The sequence below is a fragment of the Herpailurus yagouaroundi genome, unplaced genomic scaffold (assembly GCF_014898765.1).
Source record: "Herpailurus yagouaroundi ecotype Mexico unplaced genomic scaffold, PumYag 140, whole genome shotgun sequence".
NCBI lineage: Eukaryota > Metazoa > Chordata > Mammalia > Carnivora > Felidae > Herpailurus > Herpailurus yagouaroundi.
Genome location: NW_024412395.1, coordinates 8986649 through 9001493, shown reverse-complemented (window position 1 = coordinate 9001493; position 14845 = coordinate 8986649). Strand labels below are relative to the sequence as shown.

The 14845-nt window shown below is 39.2% G+C and overlaps 1 protein-coding gene across 26 annotated transcripts in view; it reads right to left on the bottom strand.

Moving 5' to 3' along the window:
- CLASP1 (cytoplasmic linker associated protein 1) overlaps nucleotides 1–14845 on the bottom strand; it is a 277455-nt gene that overhangs the window by 83693 nt on the left and 178917 nt on the right. For 16 of the 26 annotated variants that reach the window (XM_040474788.1, XM_040474793.1, XM_040474790.1 and 13 more), the window contains 3 exons: nucleotides 4619–4723; nucleotides 2311–2337; nucleotides 817–984 (listed from right to left, as the gene is read on the bottom strand). In XM_040474788.1, coding sequence (XP_040330722.1) covers nucleotides 817–984; nucleotides 2311–2337; nucleotides 4619–4723 — 300 coding nt within the window. The remainder of the gene's footprint in view (nucleotides 1–816; nucleotides 985–2310; nucleotides 2338–4618; nucleotides 4724–14845) is intronic. The other 10 variants (XM_040474814.1, XM_040474813.1, XM_040474799.1 and 7 more) reach the window with 1 other exon arrangement.

Here is a 14845-nt window from a genome sequence, read left to right as displayed (position 1 = left end):
GTTGCTGATGAGATAAATAAATGAGAACAAGAAGCCGACAGGACTTAAGAATACAGCAGTACTCTGATTTCACATTAATAGATTTTTATCCTTAGAAAGCAGGTAGAAAGAGTATAAACATAAATTTCTCATAATATATTACAAAAGACTTCTTAGTACTACATAGGTGGTGTATAATTTAGATTTGAATAGAATAACAGGTCTCTAAGCTGCTGAGAGTAATTCACGTAATTCTACTCATTGTCACAGAGAAACTAAATACTGTAACACGAAAGTATCATATATTTGACTTTAATTTATTCCTAGGTTTCATGTTCGAACAATACTATGTCAAAAGTAACTACTCATGTTCTTTTGACCATAAGTTCCACCAAACAGGTTAGAGAAGATCAAAATCAAAATAAATGTGGACCCTACAAATTGCTTTTGAAAACATACACAGATTAATGGAGACTTAGTGCTAATCCATGAAAAAAAGGATGAAAAGCAACAATGCTGCTGTGAAGAGAACAATCCTGCCCACTCCCCCAGTTCTAACATTCTGTGAGAGCTCTCAGGTACAAAAGCCCAGACGGATGTAATTCTTTCCCGTCAATCTGAATGGTGAGGCCCATGTATTTTTTTAGTTGTAACTCAAACCTGAACAGGCCATAATCTGTAAAAAGTGCAAACCAGAATGTCTTTTTAACACAGGCAACGTGACACCCCCAGTTCAAAAGTAAATCTCTACTTCCAACATTAGACAAAGCCATTAGATTATAATAAAAATTACCACCAAGTTAGGAATGGTATTTCAAGGTCTTTGAGGATCCTTACCTAATCCTATCCGGTTTGGACTGGTTTCTCGGCTACATCCCTGACTCCTGGGGATCTTGCTTCGCTTCTCTGAAGAGGGAGTCACAGGCGGGCCTCTTGAGGAACCCCCGGCAAGGCCACCATAACTACTTCCCAACAATTTTCCCGGGGAACTTGACCGGCTGCCAGCTAAAAATGAAACAAAACAAAACTGAAAAATGGATGTAAATCAGGGAATACAACTATAATATTACAATTTCAGAAGTCAGCTTACACATTAATTTGGATCAAATACTAAGAATTTCATATAAAAATGGCTTTCTTGTGGGTAGTAGTACTGATTTTTTTTTTTTTTTTTTTAAATACAGGAGCGTAAAAGAGCTTCAAATAACATAAGAGAATGTATCCACAAAGAAGAATTACTGGCGGAGTTCTACGAAAATGACAGCAAGATTTCTGATTCAAAACAGTGGACTAAGTATAAACAGCTCCCCGTTCCACAGCAAATTTCTACAATCACAAAGGTGTTTACTGTTTTGCTTTTTTATTCTGCAAGAGTTGATATGCTGAAAATTTTAAGTATAATTGCGAGAATTACAATAGAAACTTCCTAAACATTAATGGAAGAAAACAGACCCAAGAACACCCCACTAACTTAATAAATGGAAGAAAAGAGGGCATGAAGAAGAGGCAACTAAAAAAAAATAATAAATAAAAATCACAAATAAAATGGTACGAATAAACTCAAGCATGTCACTAACCATAATAAATGTGGCTGGACTAAATTAATCTCTTAAAATAACAGCGATTCTTGGATTGGTTTAAAAAATAAAATGAAATTCAACTACATACTGTTAGTAAGAAAGAAACAACATACCTAACACAAAACAACAAAACAGAGTAAGACAGCATTAAAAAAGGACAAAGGACATTTCATATTGATAAAAGAATAACTGTCCATAAAGATATAATTGTCATAAACCCTTATGTTCCAAATAACATAGCTTTGAAATATAAAACATAAAACTGATAAAAATATAGGGAGAAATTAAGAAGACCATGATTATTAATGTACCTCTAAGAAAGATACTAACTACTGAACCTAGTAACTAATAAAAACCTTTAAAGGAACACAACCTGGAAATTAAACACACACACACTCCATCATTCAAATGAATCACTAAGGTGACAAATCATAAAATTAGGACTTTATAATGACTTAGCTACAATTTAAAGTGAAATTCATTATAGAAATCACCAGTACGCATCACCACGAAGAACCTGTCTTAGGACTTCATAATCTTGCCCATAAACTTTGAGCACACAAATGAATTATTAAACTGTGTAAAAAGAGAAAAATCCATTTTAAACACTAGAATTTGAACATAACAGAAAAAAAAATGCAGAAAGATTAAGCTCATAATAGGGAGAGAAATTAACATTGTGCAAGGAACATGGGGTGAGGGAAAACACTAAAAAAAAAAAAAAAAAAAAGCAAGAAGAGAAACGGCTTACCACCAGCAGGATTAGCAGATCTGGATCCTTGATTATGAGAGCAGACCAAAGGACAGGCAAAAAGTGGATTAAAAGACAATAGCACAATACAGAAGGTCAGCATGCAACACAACACAAATGTCTTTGTTCACAAACACGTTAACAAATTAGCTATTTCTTCTAGGTCTCTTTCCTTTTTGCCACTTTTGTACTTATGTTGATTTTACTCATATCATACTCTATTGGCACTGACTTCAGGTCTGTCCATGTAACATTCAGGAACCTACATGTGTCAGGTGCAGGAGATGCAGAGAAGACAAGTGTCTTGCCCTCCAGAAGCACATCTATACTCTCTAGTTCTGAGCAACCAAGAGAAGTGACCGCATCCTACTCGTTTATGTGTTACTGCCGCCTTAAGTGGTGCTGCTTACTACCTAGGAAGTGCTCAATAAACTTCAATGAATTCAAAGAAACTGCTATTAACTAGTTTCACCTGAATGTCCTATGCCAAATCCTCAAATATTAAAACATTAATTTTCACATATTTAAGTCGTCAAATATTTAAAATATGCTTGTTAACTCTTAAGGGCCCTAAATCTAATGTTAACGAAATCTACTTAGTACTCTACTGGCACTATGAATGCTAAGTATACCTACGTTTGTAAAACATATAAATATGCTCATATTTACTTCCTATTAAAATAACTGTTCAAAAAATACTTAATTTATATGACTAAGCTTGAGGTCCAGCCTTGATCATTTGCTGGTGTTGTCTCCCTTCCTAGGAGGGGAATTTGGTGAGTAAAATGAAACTGAAGACTTTTAAAGTGGAGCCCCAAGACAGAGTGCAGTATTTCTATAAGACTGAGGAACGGAAGCTCTAATCATCGAGACTATAGAAAATTCCTCTGCAAGAACGTCATCTTCACCACCTGCTAAGCAGAGGAGCCAGGCTAGGGGGCAGGAATCCCTGCAGAGGCCAATGGCAATAAATAGCAGACACCGAGAACTGTAAAGTACTATCCAAGCTCACTCCAAGAAAGGAAAGAACACTTCACAGCTAAAGAACATTTTTTATTAAATTCAATCTTAATATACTATCTCAATATGGAGTCTTGAGTATCTTTTGTCAAGAAAAATTTCTCTGCAAGAAGACCTGACTCATGACCAGAGTATCAGATCCATCTGTGACTCCAGGCATCGCTAGGGTTCAAGAGAATAACCAGAGCCTGGATATTGTTCCCAAGGTAGAAGCTGCTGGGCCACAGCTGTACAATCCGTGTCGTGTTGTACGTTGTGATACGCTAGATGCGTGGGCTTCTGCTTCAGACGATCCTGGCAGGAATGTATGACTGACATTCTACTTTTCTTTTCAGAAAGGAGATACGCTTGTTTAACACGAGGCCTGGAGTTACCAGAGGGACATGGGAGTATTCACAAGGAGCTGAGAAAGGCATTCTAAATACTAAGGAGAACCTAAGGTTTGGCCACAGATGGAATATTCTTGACACAAACCAGACAGCTCCTCGGGCCATGAAGGAAGCAGACACACATCTACTAGACAGTGCTGGGCTGAGGGCCTGTGTGCAGCTCCCGGGGAAGGAGAGCCTTTCTCGGCCACACTCATCCTGCCCAGGAGAACTCGGACCCCCAGCACTACTCTACACACGCACTGAGGGAGTGGGAGACTCAAAAGCCAAGTGTGGCTGGGGAGCGAGACACCAGGGTGGTTCCGAAGAGCGATCTGAACACATTCCTTCCATCTACGGCTGCTTTCGTGGCTGATGCTAGCAAAAGCCAAGTGACCCGACACGTACAGACACGCAGTAACGGAAGCGAGGGTAGTTGGGCAAAGCGGGGCCTACGCTGGCAGGAAGAGAGGAGCAGGCTGCAAATGTTAGAACAGAGGGTTAAAGGGGACAGCTGTTAATGGATTTGCTTATTACCACTCGAAAGAGAACTCCACATTAAAATAATCCCCAGGTATTGCTCTTAAATTACATCAGAGGGAGTCCTTATCGACAGTAAAATGGGTCATAGCCCAGATTTATCTCAATTTGAGATGCTTGAGGAAAGGCAGAGAAACCACATTTTAATCATTAATGCTTAATAATACAAAACTTAAATCACCTGGCAAGGAGACAAAAGTACACTTGAATACTCCATTTTGTGAGCTTACTCAACGAACATCAAGACTACTCACGGTATCTCACAGCCACACAGATGTGGTTTTCTCCTGAAGTACTGAAAATATTATAAATCTTTCAACTGTAGAGTGAGCTGATTGAACAAAACTGACACAACAGAGAGTATAAAATATACTTCTTACGCTGGGACTGTGAAACCACTTTGGCGCGACTGCGGCCTCGATTATCAGGTGTGGTGGCGACACTGGTGGCACTCCCGGAGCTCTGCCGTCTCGTGCGGATCCGACCTGGAGGATGTGCAGCAAAAACGGGGTTTCCATAATGTTTTCAATCAGTGTGACCTACTCAAGAACGCAACCCACACCACGAACAAGAGGCACCGACGGGGCCACCTACAGGGGGCGCGGGTCTTCCTCACGAGCGGTCCTCACCCATTGCCCTGTGTGCACGCCCGTGTATTTGACCGGCACCCAGAAGTTCTACAGATATGTTAGTTACTCCTGAGAGTAAGTCATGAACCCGGAAGGTGCTTCTGTTTTTGTTATTCTAGCATACTATATTTTCAGATGAGGAGATGACAGCTATTTGAGGATTTTTCCCCCAATTTTTTACACATGACATTTTCTAGTTTATCATCTACAAACCTGTCAAATTTCCAAAAGCAGAAAATATGAGCAGTCATCTTAAGAAAAATACTACAGAAAAAAGAATAAATGCAAACACACACACACGCCAAAAAAACCCTTAAAACTCAGCAAGCAACAAAAGCTACAGTACCCTGGAGAATAAATAGGTTTTGACAGGTAGCAATAAACTTCTATTTTAAAGCATGTATGCCAACAAGTTTCTAGGCTGCAAAGGATGAAGAAGGCAGAATCAGTATTAGGAGTACCTAGAGAAACAACCACCTAAAAATAACGCAATGTCATAGGCAGGTATGAAAAAAATTTGCTATTGTAAGTAAAGCAATCTGTTAACTCCCACTATTAAACCATGAAACCATAAAAACAAAAATGAATTCAAACCCTAAGGCTTGAACAAGGTTCAAGAAGGGAGGGGAGGAGCAATAAAAGTACTAACTTAAGAAAAAAAAATTGAAACTAGAAGGAATCCATGGCTTTTAACGGCAGTTTAAGTAAAAACACACAAATTCTAGAAACTGTACTAACAGCTATTATATGGTATTATATTAAGAGCTGTATGTACGTGAACCCGGAATCCTCATAAGAACATAGAATTATTCCCATTTTACAGATGGGGAAACTGAGAAATGGGGATTAATTAATTTGTCTAAGGTCACACCACTAGTTTAGCTACCTGTGCCTGCCTGGCCAACTGGCTGGCCAACCTGAGTGAGGAAGTAACCACACTGAATCAAGGTGGTCACCAAGGCAAAGTCAACATGAAAACCAACTGAATCTCACTTCCTATTTCAAATTTACTACAAAATATTTAGGTCACAAAAACATACTTTAAGTGAACATCCATACCCATTCAGCTTAAAACATATAAATCTTTGCTAGTGTCTCTGTACCCCCTACCTTCTTCCAACATTTGGTAACCTGATCCTAAACCTAGCATTCATCATCCTCTAGCATTTCTTTTAATACATTTACTTGCATAACCAAGCAACAGATGGCATCATTGTATACATTAAAATGCTTTTAATTATATCATAAGGTATGTATGTTTCTAAAACTTACTGTTTCGCTTAACATTTTATTTGTGAGGTCACTTATGGAATTGATTCTTCTGTAGGAGGTACAGGAAAGATCCACTTTATTTTTTCCATATTACTAACCAGTGTCCAAATGAACTTTCTTACCCCCTTTCTTACTGACCTACAAAGCTGTCTTTGTCATTTACCAAGTACTTAAAATACATGTGTGGACTTGTTTCTCAATTCTCTAGTCTGTCCCGTTGATGTGCGTGTCTACACCAGTAAACATCACAATGTTAGTATTAGCTTTAAAAAAAAAATCTTGCTAATTGGCAGAGAAAATCAACCCACTTTTTCCTAAGGCCCTTTGCTCTCTTCCAAGTGCTTATAAAGATACAGGTTAAAATGGTCTCTGTTGAAATCTTAACTGGCATTATGTGGAATGCAAGGTTAATTTGGGGAGGAAAGGAGACAGCTTTATGATATTGATGTTTCTATGTTTTTTTTCCTTTACTTATTTCACTTTAAAGTCTTACTCAATTTTTACAGACTTATTCAAAAGGCGCCTTATTTTGATGACACATAAATATGTTATTAAATTATATTTTCTAACTTCTTGACAAATATGAATTAATCTTTGTATTTTGATCTTGATTCTGGGAACCCTGCTAAACTTGTGTTAATTCTACTAGCTTGTACATAGATCATTTGGGGTTATCTAAATAGAACACCATCTACAAATAAGACTTCAGTTTTTTTCCCTTAAAACTCTACCCCTTCGGGGCGCCTGGGTGGCGCAGTCGGTTAAGCGTCCGACTTCAGCCAGGTCACGATCTTGCGGTCCGTGAGTTCGAGCCCCGCATCGGGCTCTGGGCTGATGGCTCAGAGCCTGGAGCCTGTTTCCGATTCTGTGTCTCCCTCTCTCTCTGCCCCTCCCCCGTTCATGCTCTGTCTCTCTCTGTCCCAAAAATAAATAAACGTTGAAAAAAAAAAACAAAAAACAAAAAACTCTACCCCTTCATTTCTCTGCCTTTATCCTGCTGTCTTAGGACATGTAGTCCACGCCCACATGGGTAGGATTTGTTGCTTTAAGCCACATTAAAAAAAAAAAAAAAAAATCTGGAATTTCACAAAAAGTATGGTATTTCAACATGCTAAGAAAACTCCTTTCTATTCCTAATTGCTAAGAATTTGCCAAAATGTTTTTTTTTTTGATGCTTTCCCTGCATCTTCTGAGATAAAAGGATTCTCCTAAATGTGCTGAGCTCCATCAGCAAGTTTCTAAGCTCTGAAACCTGAGCTAAACCCCCACACTCACGATGTACACACTCACATACACAAGATGTCTTGACTGTACCTTCTCTGGTTTATTGCTAAAGGCTGCATTAAATGAGTGAAGAAGTATTCCCACTTTTTCTTCTCAGAATTTATGGAAGACTGTGATTCTCCAATGCCTCATACAATTTGCATTTCTTTATCCTGTCAAGTGAACGTTTAATTCCTATTTCATTAACTTGCACTCTTATCTTTATTATTTCCTTCCTACTCTCCTTTGGGTTTATTCTGTTCTTTTTCTAACAAATTGGAAAGAAACTCCTAAATCACTCTCTTCGAATATAACCTTAAGGCTATGAATATTCCTCCAAGTACTGCTTTTGCTTCATTCCGTAAGGACTGATATAGTTCAACATAATATGTTGCTTTAAAAAAACACATTACTAGATCTTATTTGCTAATGCTTTGCTTTGGAAAAATAAGTTGAATCCATATTTCACATTCACTCTTTACACTAAGAAAAACAGCAAATGAACCTAAGATTAGAATGTAAAACATGAAACCATAAAAGTTCTAAAAGAAAACATGGGAGAAATCCTTTGTAATTTGCAGTGGAAAAGTCCATTCTAGCTATGAAAGCCATTAGAAACAAAGATAGGTAAATCTGACTACTTATTTTGTAAAACCTCAACATGACAAGAAGAAAATGATGAGCAAGTTAAATTGGGAAAAATTATTTGCAATTCATATTACAAAGGGTTAATTTCTTTAACATATAAAAAGTTGTAAGAAGTCCACCAACCAGTAGTGTGCTGGTAAATGTGTAACAATTGGCTGTGGGAGACGATTCCTCACTGATTTGTGTTTTCCAATTTCCCTGGTGTCAATATTCCCAGGCCAAGTTCAGGCTACTGACATGAAATCAACCAGATTACAAAATGCCTGAAAATTTAACAATTAGCTGTCATGAACTAGTTCAAGACAGCTCCAGCACACCACTGGCACAACCCAATATAGAATGGACAAAGTCTAGGAACAGACAGTTAACAGGCAATAGAAATGGCTCTTAAGTGTATGAAATATTGTTCAGGCTCACTCGTAAGAAAACAAAATTAAAATGACACTGAGAATGCCATTTATCACCTATCAGACTGGCAAAAATCTAAGAATATGCCAATATTCTGGTGTGTAAAAATAGAGGCACTCTCCTTCATTGAGGAGTGGAAATTAATGTGGCCCCTACAGAAAACGACTTGGCAATATCTATAACAATTACAAATGCATGTGCTTCCTAATCCAGTAATTCCGCTTTTGGCAAATAATCCTATCAAATATGCTTGCAAACATGCAAACGGATGTATATAAAAGTTTATTCATGGCAATGTTACTTGTAATAGCAGAAGTCTGGAGGTAACTCCAATGTCGGTCAATAGGGAACTGGCTGGTTAAGGTAATAGCAGAATGCAGTACAGTGGTAATCAAGAATGACGAGGTCCTCTCTAATACGGAAAGGCCTCTCTAATATGAAGATACATAAGTGAAAATGCAGAATAGTAAATATGCTACCTTTCTTGTTTTAAAAGGAGAAAATACGATTTTTGTATTGCTTCTATATGCAAAGAAACTCAGCAAAAATGAAACTACAAGTTGTAAGACTAGGGTTGAAGGGAAAGACATGATAACTAGGCAAGTGAAAGGATGGGAGGGAGACTTTTAACTGTTTACCTCTTCCTATTTTCTGAGTTTTGAACCACATAAATGTATTACCTATTAGAAATTTATATTTTTACATATCGCTCACTCCAAAGGAGAATTTGCAAATGTTTTCTTTATATATTTGTAGGCTATTTTTATTAGGCCCATAAAAACAGGATAATTACATCTTTGCCACTTACTCATTTTTTATTACATAGCAATCCACCTTTGTAAAGGTTTTGCTTTATTTTCTGTTTGTTATTAATAGATCTTCAACAGCTTTCTTTTACGTATTTCTTATTCTTGTCTTTTACTCTATCTGCAGCCTTGTATTTTAGATTTGTCCCTTTAATTATCACATAGCTGGATCTTTAAAAACAATCAAGTTGGGACGCCTGGGTGGCTCAGTCGGTTAAGCATCTGACTTCAGCTCATGTCATGATCTTGTGGTCCGTGAGTTCGAGCCCCGCGTCAGGCTCTGTGCTGACAGCTCAGAGCCTGGAGCCTGCTTCGGATTCTGTGTCTCCCTCTCTGTCTGCCCCTCCCCTGATCATGATCTGTCTCTCTCTCTCTTAAAAATAAATAAACATTAAAAAAATTTTTTTTCAAGTGAATAAAATAAAAAAAATCCAGCCTGGGGTGCCTGGGTGGCTCAGTCAGTTAAGCGGCTGACTTTGGTTCAGGTCATGATCTCACAGTTTGTGCGTTTGAGCCCTGCATCAGGCTCTCTGCTGTCAGTGCTGAGCCCACTTCAGATCCTGTCCCCATTTCTCTCTGCCCCTCCCCTGTCTGCACACACACTCTCTCTCAAAAATAAACATTTAAAACAACAACAACAACAACAATAACAACAACAACAACTGAGTCTAACAAACCTTCTATTTTAACTGGAAAGTTTAGCTGATCTGAGCTTATTTTTACTATTTTATATGCATGGTTACTTGTTTTGATTTTTCATTTTCCTTTAAGTCTGTTGTTTCCTTCTTCTGCCTTAATTAAAAAAAAATTTTTTTATGTTTATTTAGTTCTGAGAGAGACAGAGTATGAGCTGGGGGAGGGACAGAAAGAGAGGGAGACACAGAATCTGAAACAGGCTCAGCTCAGAGCCTGACACAGGGCTCGAACTCACAAGCTGTGAGATCACAACCTAAGCTGAAGTCAGACGCTCAACCGACTGAGCCACCCAGGCTCCCTATCTTTTGTCTTAATTTTTTAAGTATATGATTTACTATCTCCTAAGATAATGGTCTCATAGATTAAAATAACATTACTAAAAACACAACTTCAATTAAATCATACTTTTGGGGAGATGGGAGTTTTAAAAGCCGTCCCTTTCCAAATTAAACTTTTTACTTTGAGGCAATTGTAGCCTCACATGCAGCTATAAAATGGAATACAAAAAGAGCCTGTGCGCTCTTGGCCCAGTTTCCCGCCATGGTAGCATCTTGCAAAACTGCAGGGGACAATCAGAAGCAGGACGTGGACGGTGGCATGCTCCATCCATCTCATTCAGATGTTCCCAGCTTTATTTGTATGTAAACCCTGGCTTTCTTTTGTGGGTAGTCTCTTGGTCCCTCTGGCTGCTTCTATTACCTTCTTCCTCAAGCTGTGGTGTCACCATCTGCCTTGCTTGGGGTTTGCTGGGTTATCTGAGTCTGTGGTTTAGTGTCTTTCACCGATTCTGGAGAACTCTCAGCTACCACCTCTTCAGATGCCTCTGTCCCGTTCTCTGTTAAATGTCTTTACCGTCTTCCACGTGACTTGATGTCTCTGTCACATTTCACAACTCTCCCCTTCTGCACTGTGCTCTGGACAGCACTTCCTGTCTTGAGTTCAGGAGTTCTCCCTTCATCTACATGGATTCTGCTGCTCAACTTATCCACTGAGTTGTTGGTTTTAACAGTTTACTATATTTTCATTTTCAGAAGATCCAACTGTTCTTCAAAACCTACTTGGTCATTCTTTATAGTCTACAGCTCCTTTTGCTTGTCTTTCCAAAATTTTTTTTTTTTTCGTGAAATGAAAGGATTCCTTTTCTTGGAACCTTACAGGAATTCTTTAAGATCCAGATTGAAGTTGAATTCTTCCAAAGAGGATCAATGTTTGCTCCTGCTAGTGTCCTGTGGACACAAGCAATCCACAGCCACTTTAATATCATTTATCTATTTGGGTTTTTCGGATCACAAAGACCACAGTGTATTCTGATCAAAAAACTGTGTGAAGGTGTAATTTACAGTTGCAAATTATCAGGGAAGATTACTTTCCCCCTGTAGCCAGTATAAAGATTGAGTTAACTTCCTGGACACCAGTGATGATCAGGTCTTGGGTCTGTCCTTCACCTCCTGTCCTCCCATGTCCTGCATACCCATTGCAGTAAATGCCCCAAATCTCTGACATTCAGTCAAAGACCTCAAGGTACAAGCCAGCTTGGACCCTCACCTGCTAGGGTTTCTGTTTCTGCTTAGGTCTGGGGATTCACTGTTTTTATTCCATATCAGTGATGTGTCCTCAACAAGGAGGATCGTTCAGACTACTCAATTCTACATAATGCTAAAAAAAAAATTTCTTATTTCTCTTAAACATTTAATTATTTCATATTACATAAAAGGTCCTTAAGTCTTGAAGGACTGAATATGTTTGTATTCTTGGGGTGCCTGTGTGGCTCAGTCAGTTGAGTGCCTGGCTTTGGCTCAGGTCAGTCTGTGGGTTCGAGCCCCGCATCGGGCTCTGTGCTGACAGCTCAGAGCCTGGAGCCTGCTTTGGATTCTGTGTCTCCCTCTCTCTCTGCCCCTCTCCCTTTCGTACTCTGTTTCCCTCTCTCTCTCAAAAATATATAAACATTAAGAAAAAAAAAATTTTTTTATGGGTAAGGGGTACTAAGGAATCTACTCCTGAAATCATTGTTGCAGTATATACTAATTTGGATGTAAATTTGAAAAAATAAAAAATTAAATTAAAAAAAAATTTAAGTATGTTTGTATTCTTTTTCTCTGCTGCTTCTCACTCATTATAGATGCACTTGTAGCTTAAGAGCTCACACTTGGCAGGTTTTAATCCGTGGGAACCCCGAGGAACCAGATTTGAGGGTCTTCCTCTGTAGAAGTTCACCGTTCCTGTCAGGCGCCCTTGAGGGCTAGAAACGCAGACCACTTGACTTCATCAGACACCACAGATTAATAAAAACTGAAGGTACAGCTTGCAGGAGAACAGAGCTCAGTTACAAATTGGGGGGCTGGTTTTTTTCCCCTACCTAAAGCAGAGTCAAGAGCTACCGTGTCAACCTGAAGATAAAGAGGTTTTGCTCCTAGCCCACCTTGTCACGGATTTATAGCACCTTGACAATGCTGCCTCGACACCAACCTTACCTGTCACCTGGGGGAACACAGCGGCTTGATTCCATCTGCCCAGGGACTCACATGAGTCACTAAGACCTCAGGGCACCCTTAAAATCAATTTCAGGGAATTAAAAGGGCCTTTTTTGTGTTGTATTCAGATACAGATTTCTTTTGTAAAGAGAAGGCTGTTGGTTTGTTTGGTTCACTGTATTAATTGATGATATTATAAAGAGATGATACAAAATACCCTTTGGTCTTTAAGAAAAACAAAGTCTATTCAATAAATGCAACAAAGAGTAAAACTATACTTCACTTCTACATTATGACCTGTTATTGACATTCATGTTCATTCATACTGTGTTATGACAGAGACAGAGAGTGAATAGACATGGAAGAAAAATAATGTAAGATAAACAGAAATCAGAGATAGAGGCACCCAGGTGCCTCAGTCAGTCCATCATCCAGCTCTTGATTTCAGCTCAGGTCATGAACCCAGGGTTGTGGGATCAAGCCCCGTGCTGGTCTCTGTGCTGAGCATGAAGCCTGGTTGAGATTCCTTCTCTTTCTCTCTCTCTCTCTCTCTCTCTCTCTCTCTCTCTCCTCTGTGTGTGTGTGTGTGTGTGTGTGTGTGTGTGTGTGCCCCTCTCCCCCTCCTCCACTCTCTCTAAAATAAAATTATAAGAACAATAATTTTAAAATAAAATGAAAAAGAAGAGTTTAATAGAGAACTGTCCAACAGAAAAAAAAGTTCTGGAGCTGGACAACAAACAAACTCACCCACCCCAAGAAAAGCAGACCTAGAAGAAAACAAAGAATTGGAGGAGGACAGCCTTTGACTTTCATGGAATATGTGAAACAGAACAGCCATACCGAGTGGCTTTTTAATAAAGCTGCTGGAGAATTTCTTTCCATCACACTTCCATTCTTGCAGAAGAGCCCTCAAAATGGGAAACAAAACCTGTGCACCCGGTTTAACTTGCAGGCATGGTTTTCCTACATTTAGTCCAAGGCGATTAAACAATCATGATCGGGGGGGCTGTGTGGCTTAGTCGGTTGGGACTCCCGACTCCTGATTGCGGCCCAAGTCGTGATTTCACGGATTGTGAGATGGAGCCCCGTGTCCGTGTGCACTCTGAGCACAGAGCCTGCTTGGGATTCTCTCTCTCCCTCTCTGTCTCACCCTGCTTGCATGTGTGCACTTCACACACGCTCTTCCTCAAAATAAACAAACATTTAAAAAAAAAAATCCCCTATCAGATAGTCTCAAGTCACTAGGGTTTCTGTCCCCCTTAGGATAGTTGCAAAATTTCAGGCAATGCTCAATGTAGAGGTTATCCAGATTAAAAGGTCTTCTAGGTAAATCTCCATCATCACACAGGGGCATTCTGGCATATGTGTCCATTTCACAACTCACAGCTTCCAGGCATAATTCAACCGACCTCAACTTACTCACAGGTGGCATTTTTGATGAAATCAAAATTTGGGAAGTTGACCACTTATAAATTCTCTTACCTACAAGCACTTCTCCCAGAGGAACAACTCTCCTCATATTTTTTACCGATAAAACTAAAAGAATCTGGGGCGCCTGGGTGGCGCAGTCGGTTAGGCGTCCGACTTCAGCCAGGTCACGATCTCGCAGTCCGGGAGTTCGAGCCCCGCGTCGGGCTCTGGACTGATGGCTCGGAGCCTGGAGCCTGCTTCCGATTCTGTGTCTCCCTCTCTCTCTGCCCCTCCCCCGTTCATGCTGTCTCTCTCTGTCCCAAAATAAATAAACGTTGAAAAAAAAATTAAAAAAAAAAAAAAAACTAAAAGAATCTTAGCACTCTTTTACTCCAATAGACAAACACATATTTTTTTCATTGTGTAAAAAAGCCAATCACTTGGAAGTCAGAGTTCTTGGAATAAATATATAAGTGATACCAAATGTTTGATTTCCCAATGAAAGTGAACTAAAATTTAAATTCCCTTTCCTAAAGGGCAAACAAGGCTACATCGCTTTTATTCCATAATCTTAAAATCACTGGTAGTTAAGCATGGCCTTGGACTTAACATAGGATCATCTATCCTCTGAAACGATCAATAAGTCATCAGCTCCCACTCATTGAAGCCATTGGAGCCTGGTAACTTTTCATTTAAAGGTATGTGTTCTGGGAAAAAAAATATGAACAAGGCATTTCCTAAGTACAATAGCTAAAACAAAAAGGCCCCCCCAAACCCAAAAACAAACCACAAAAAACAGTAGTAGATGGGAATGTACTCATTTACCACAAGCGTAGCATCTCATCACAGACTCATCCCACGAGTGCCAAAACCAATGACATGAATGCTTCTTTCTAAAATCCCCCAGATTATTCAAACGTGACGGGGAAATAAACTTTTGTCCAGAAGATGAGGTTCTGTGGGCTCTTCCCCAAAAATGTTTTCTGACTAGTTATAAACGTGAG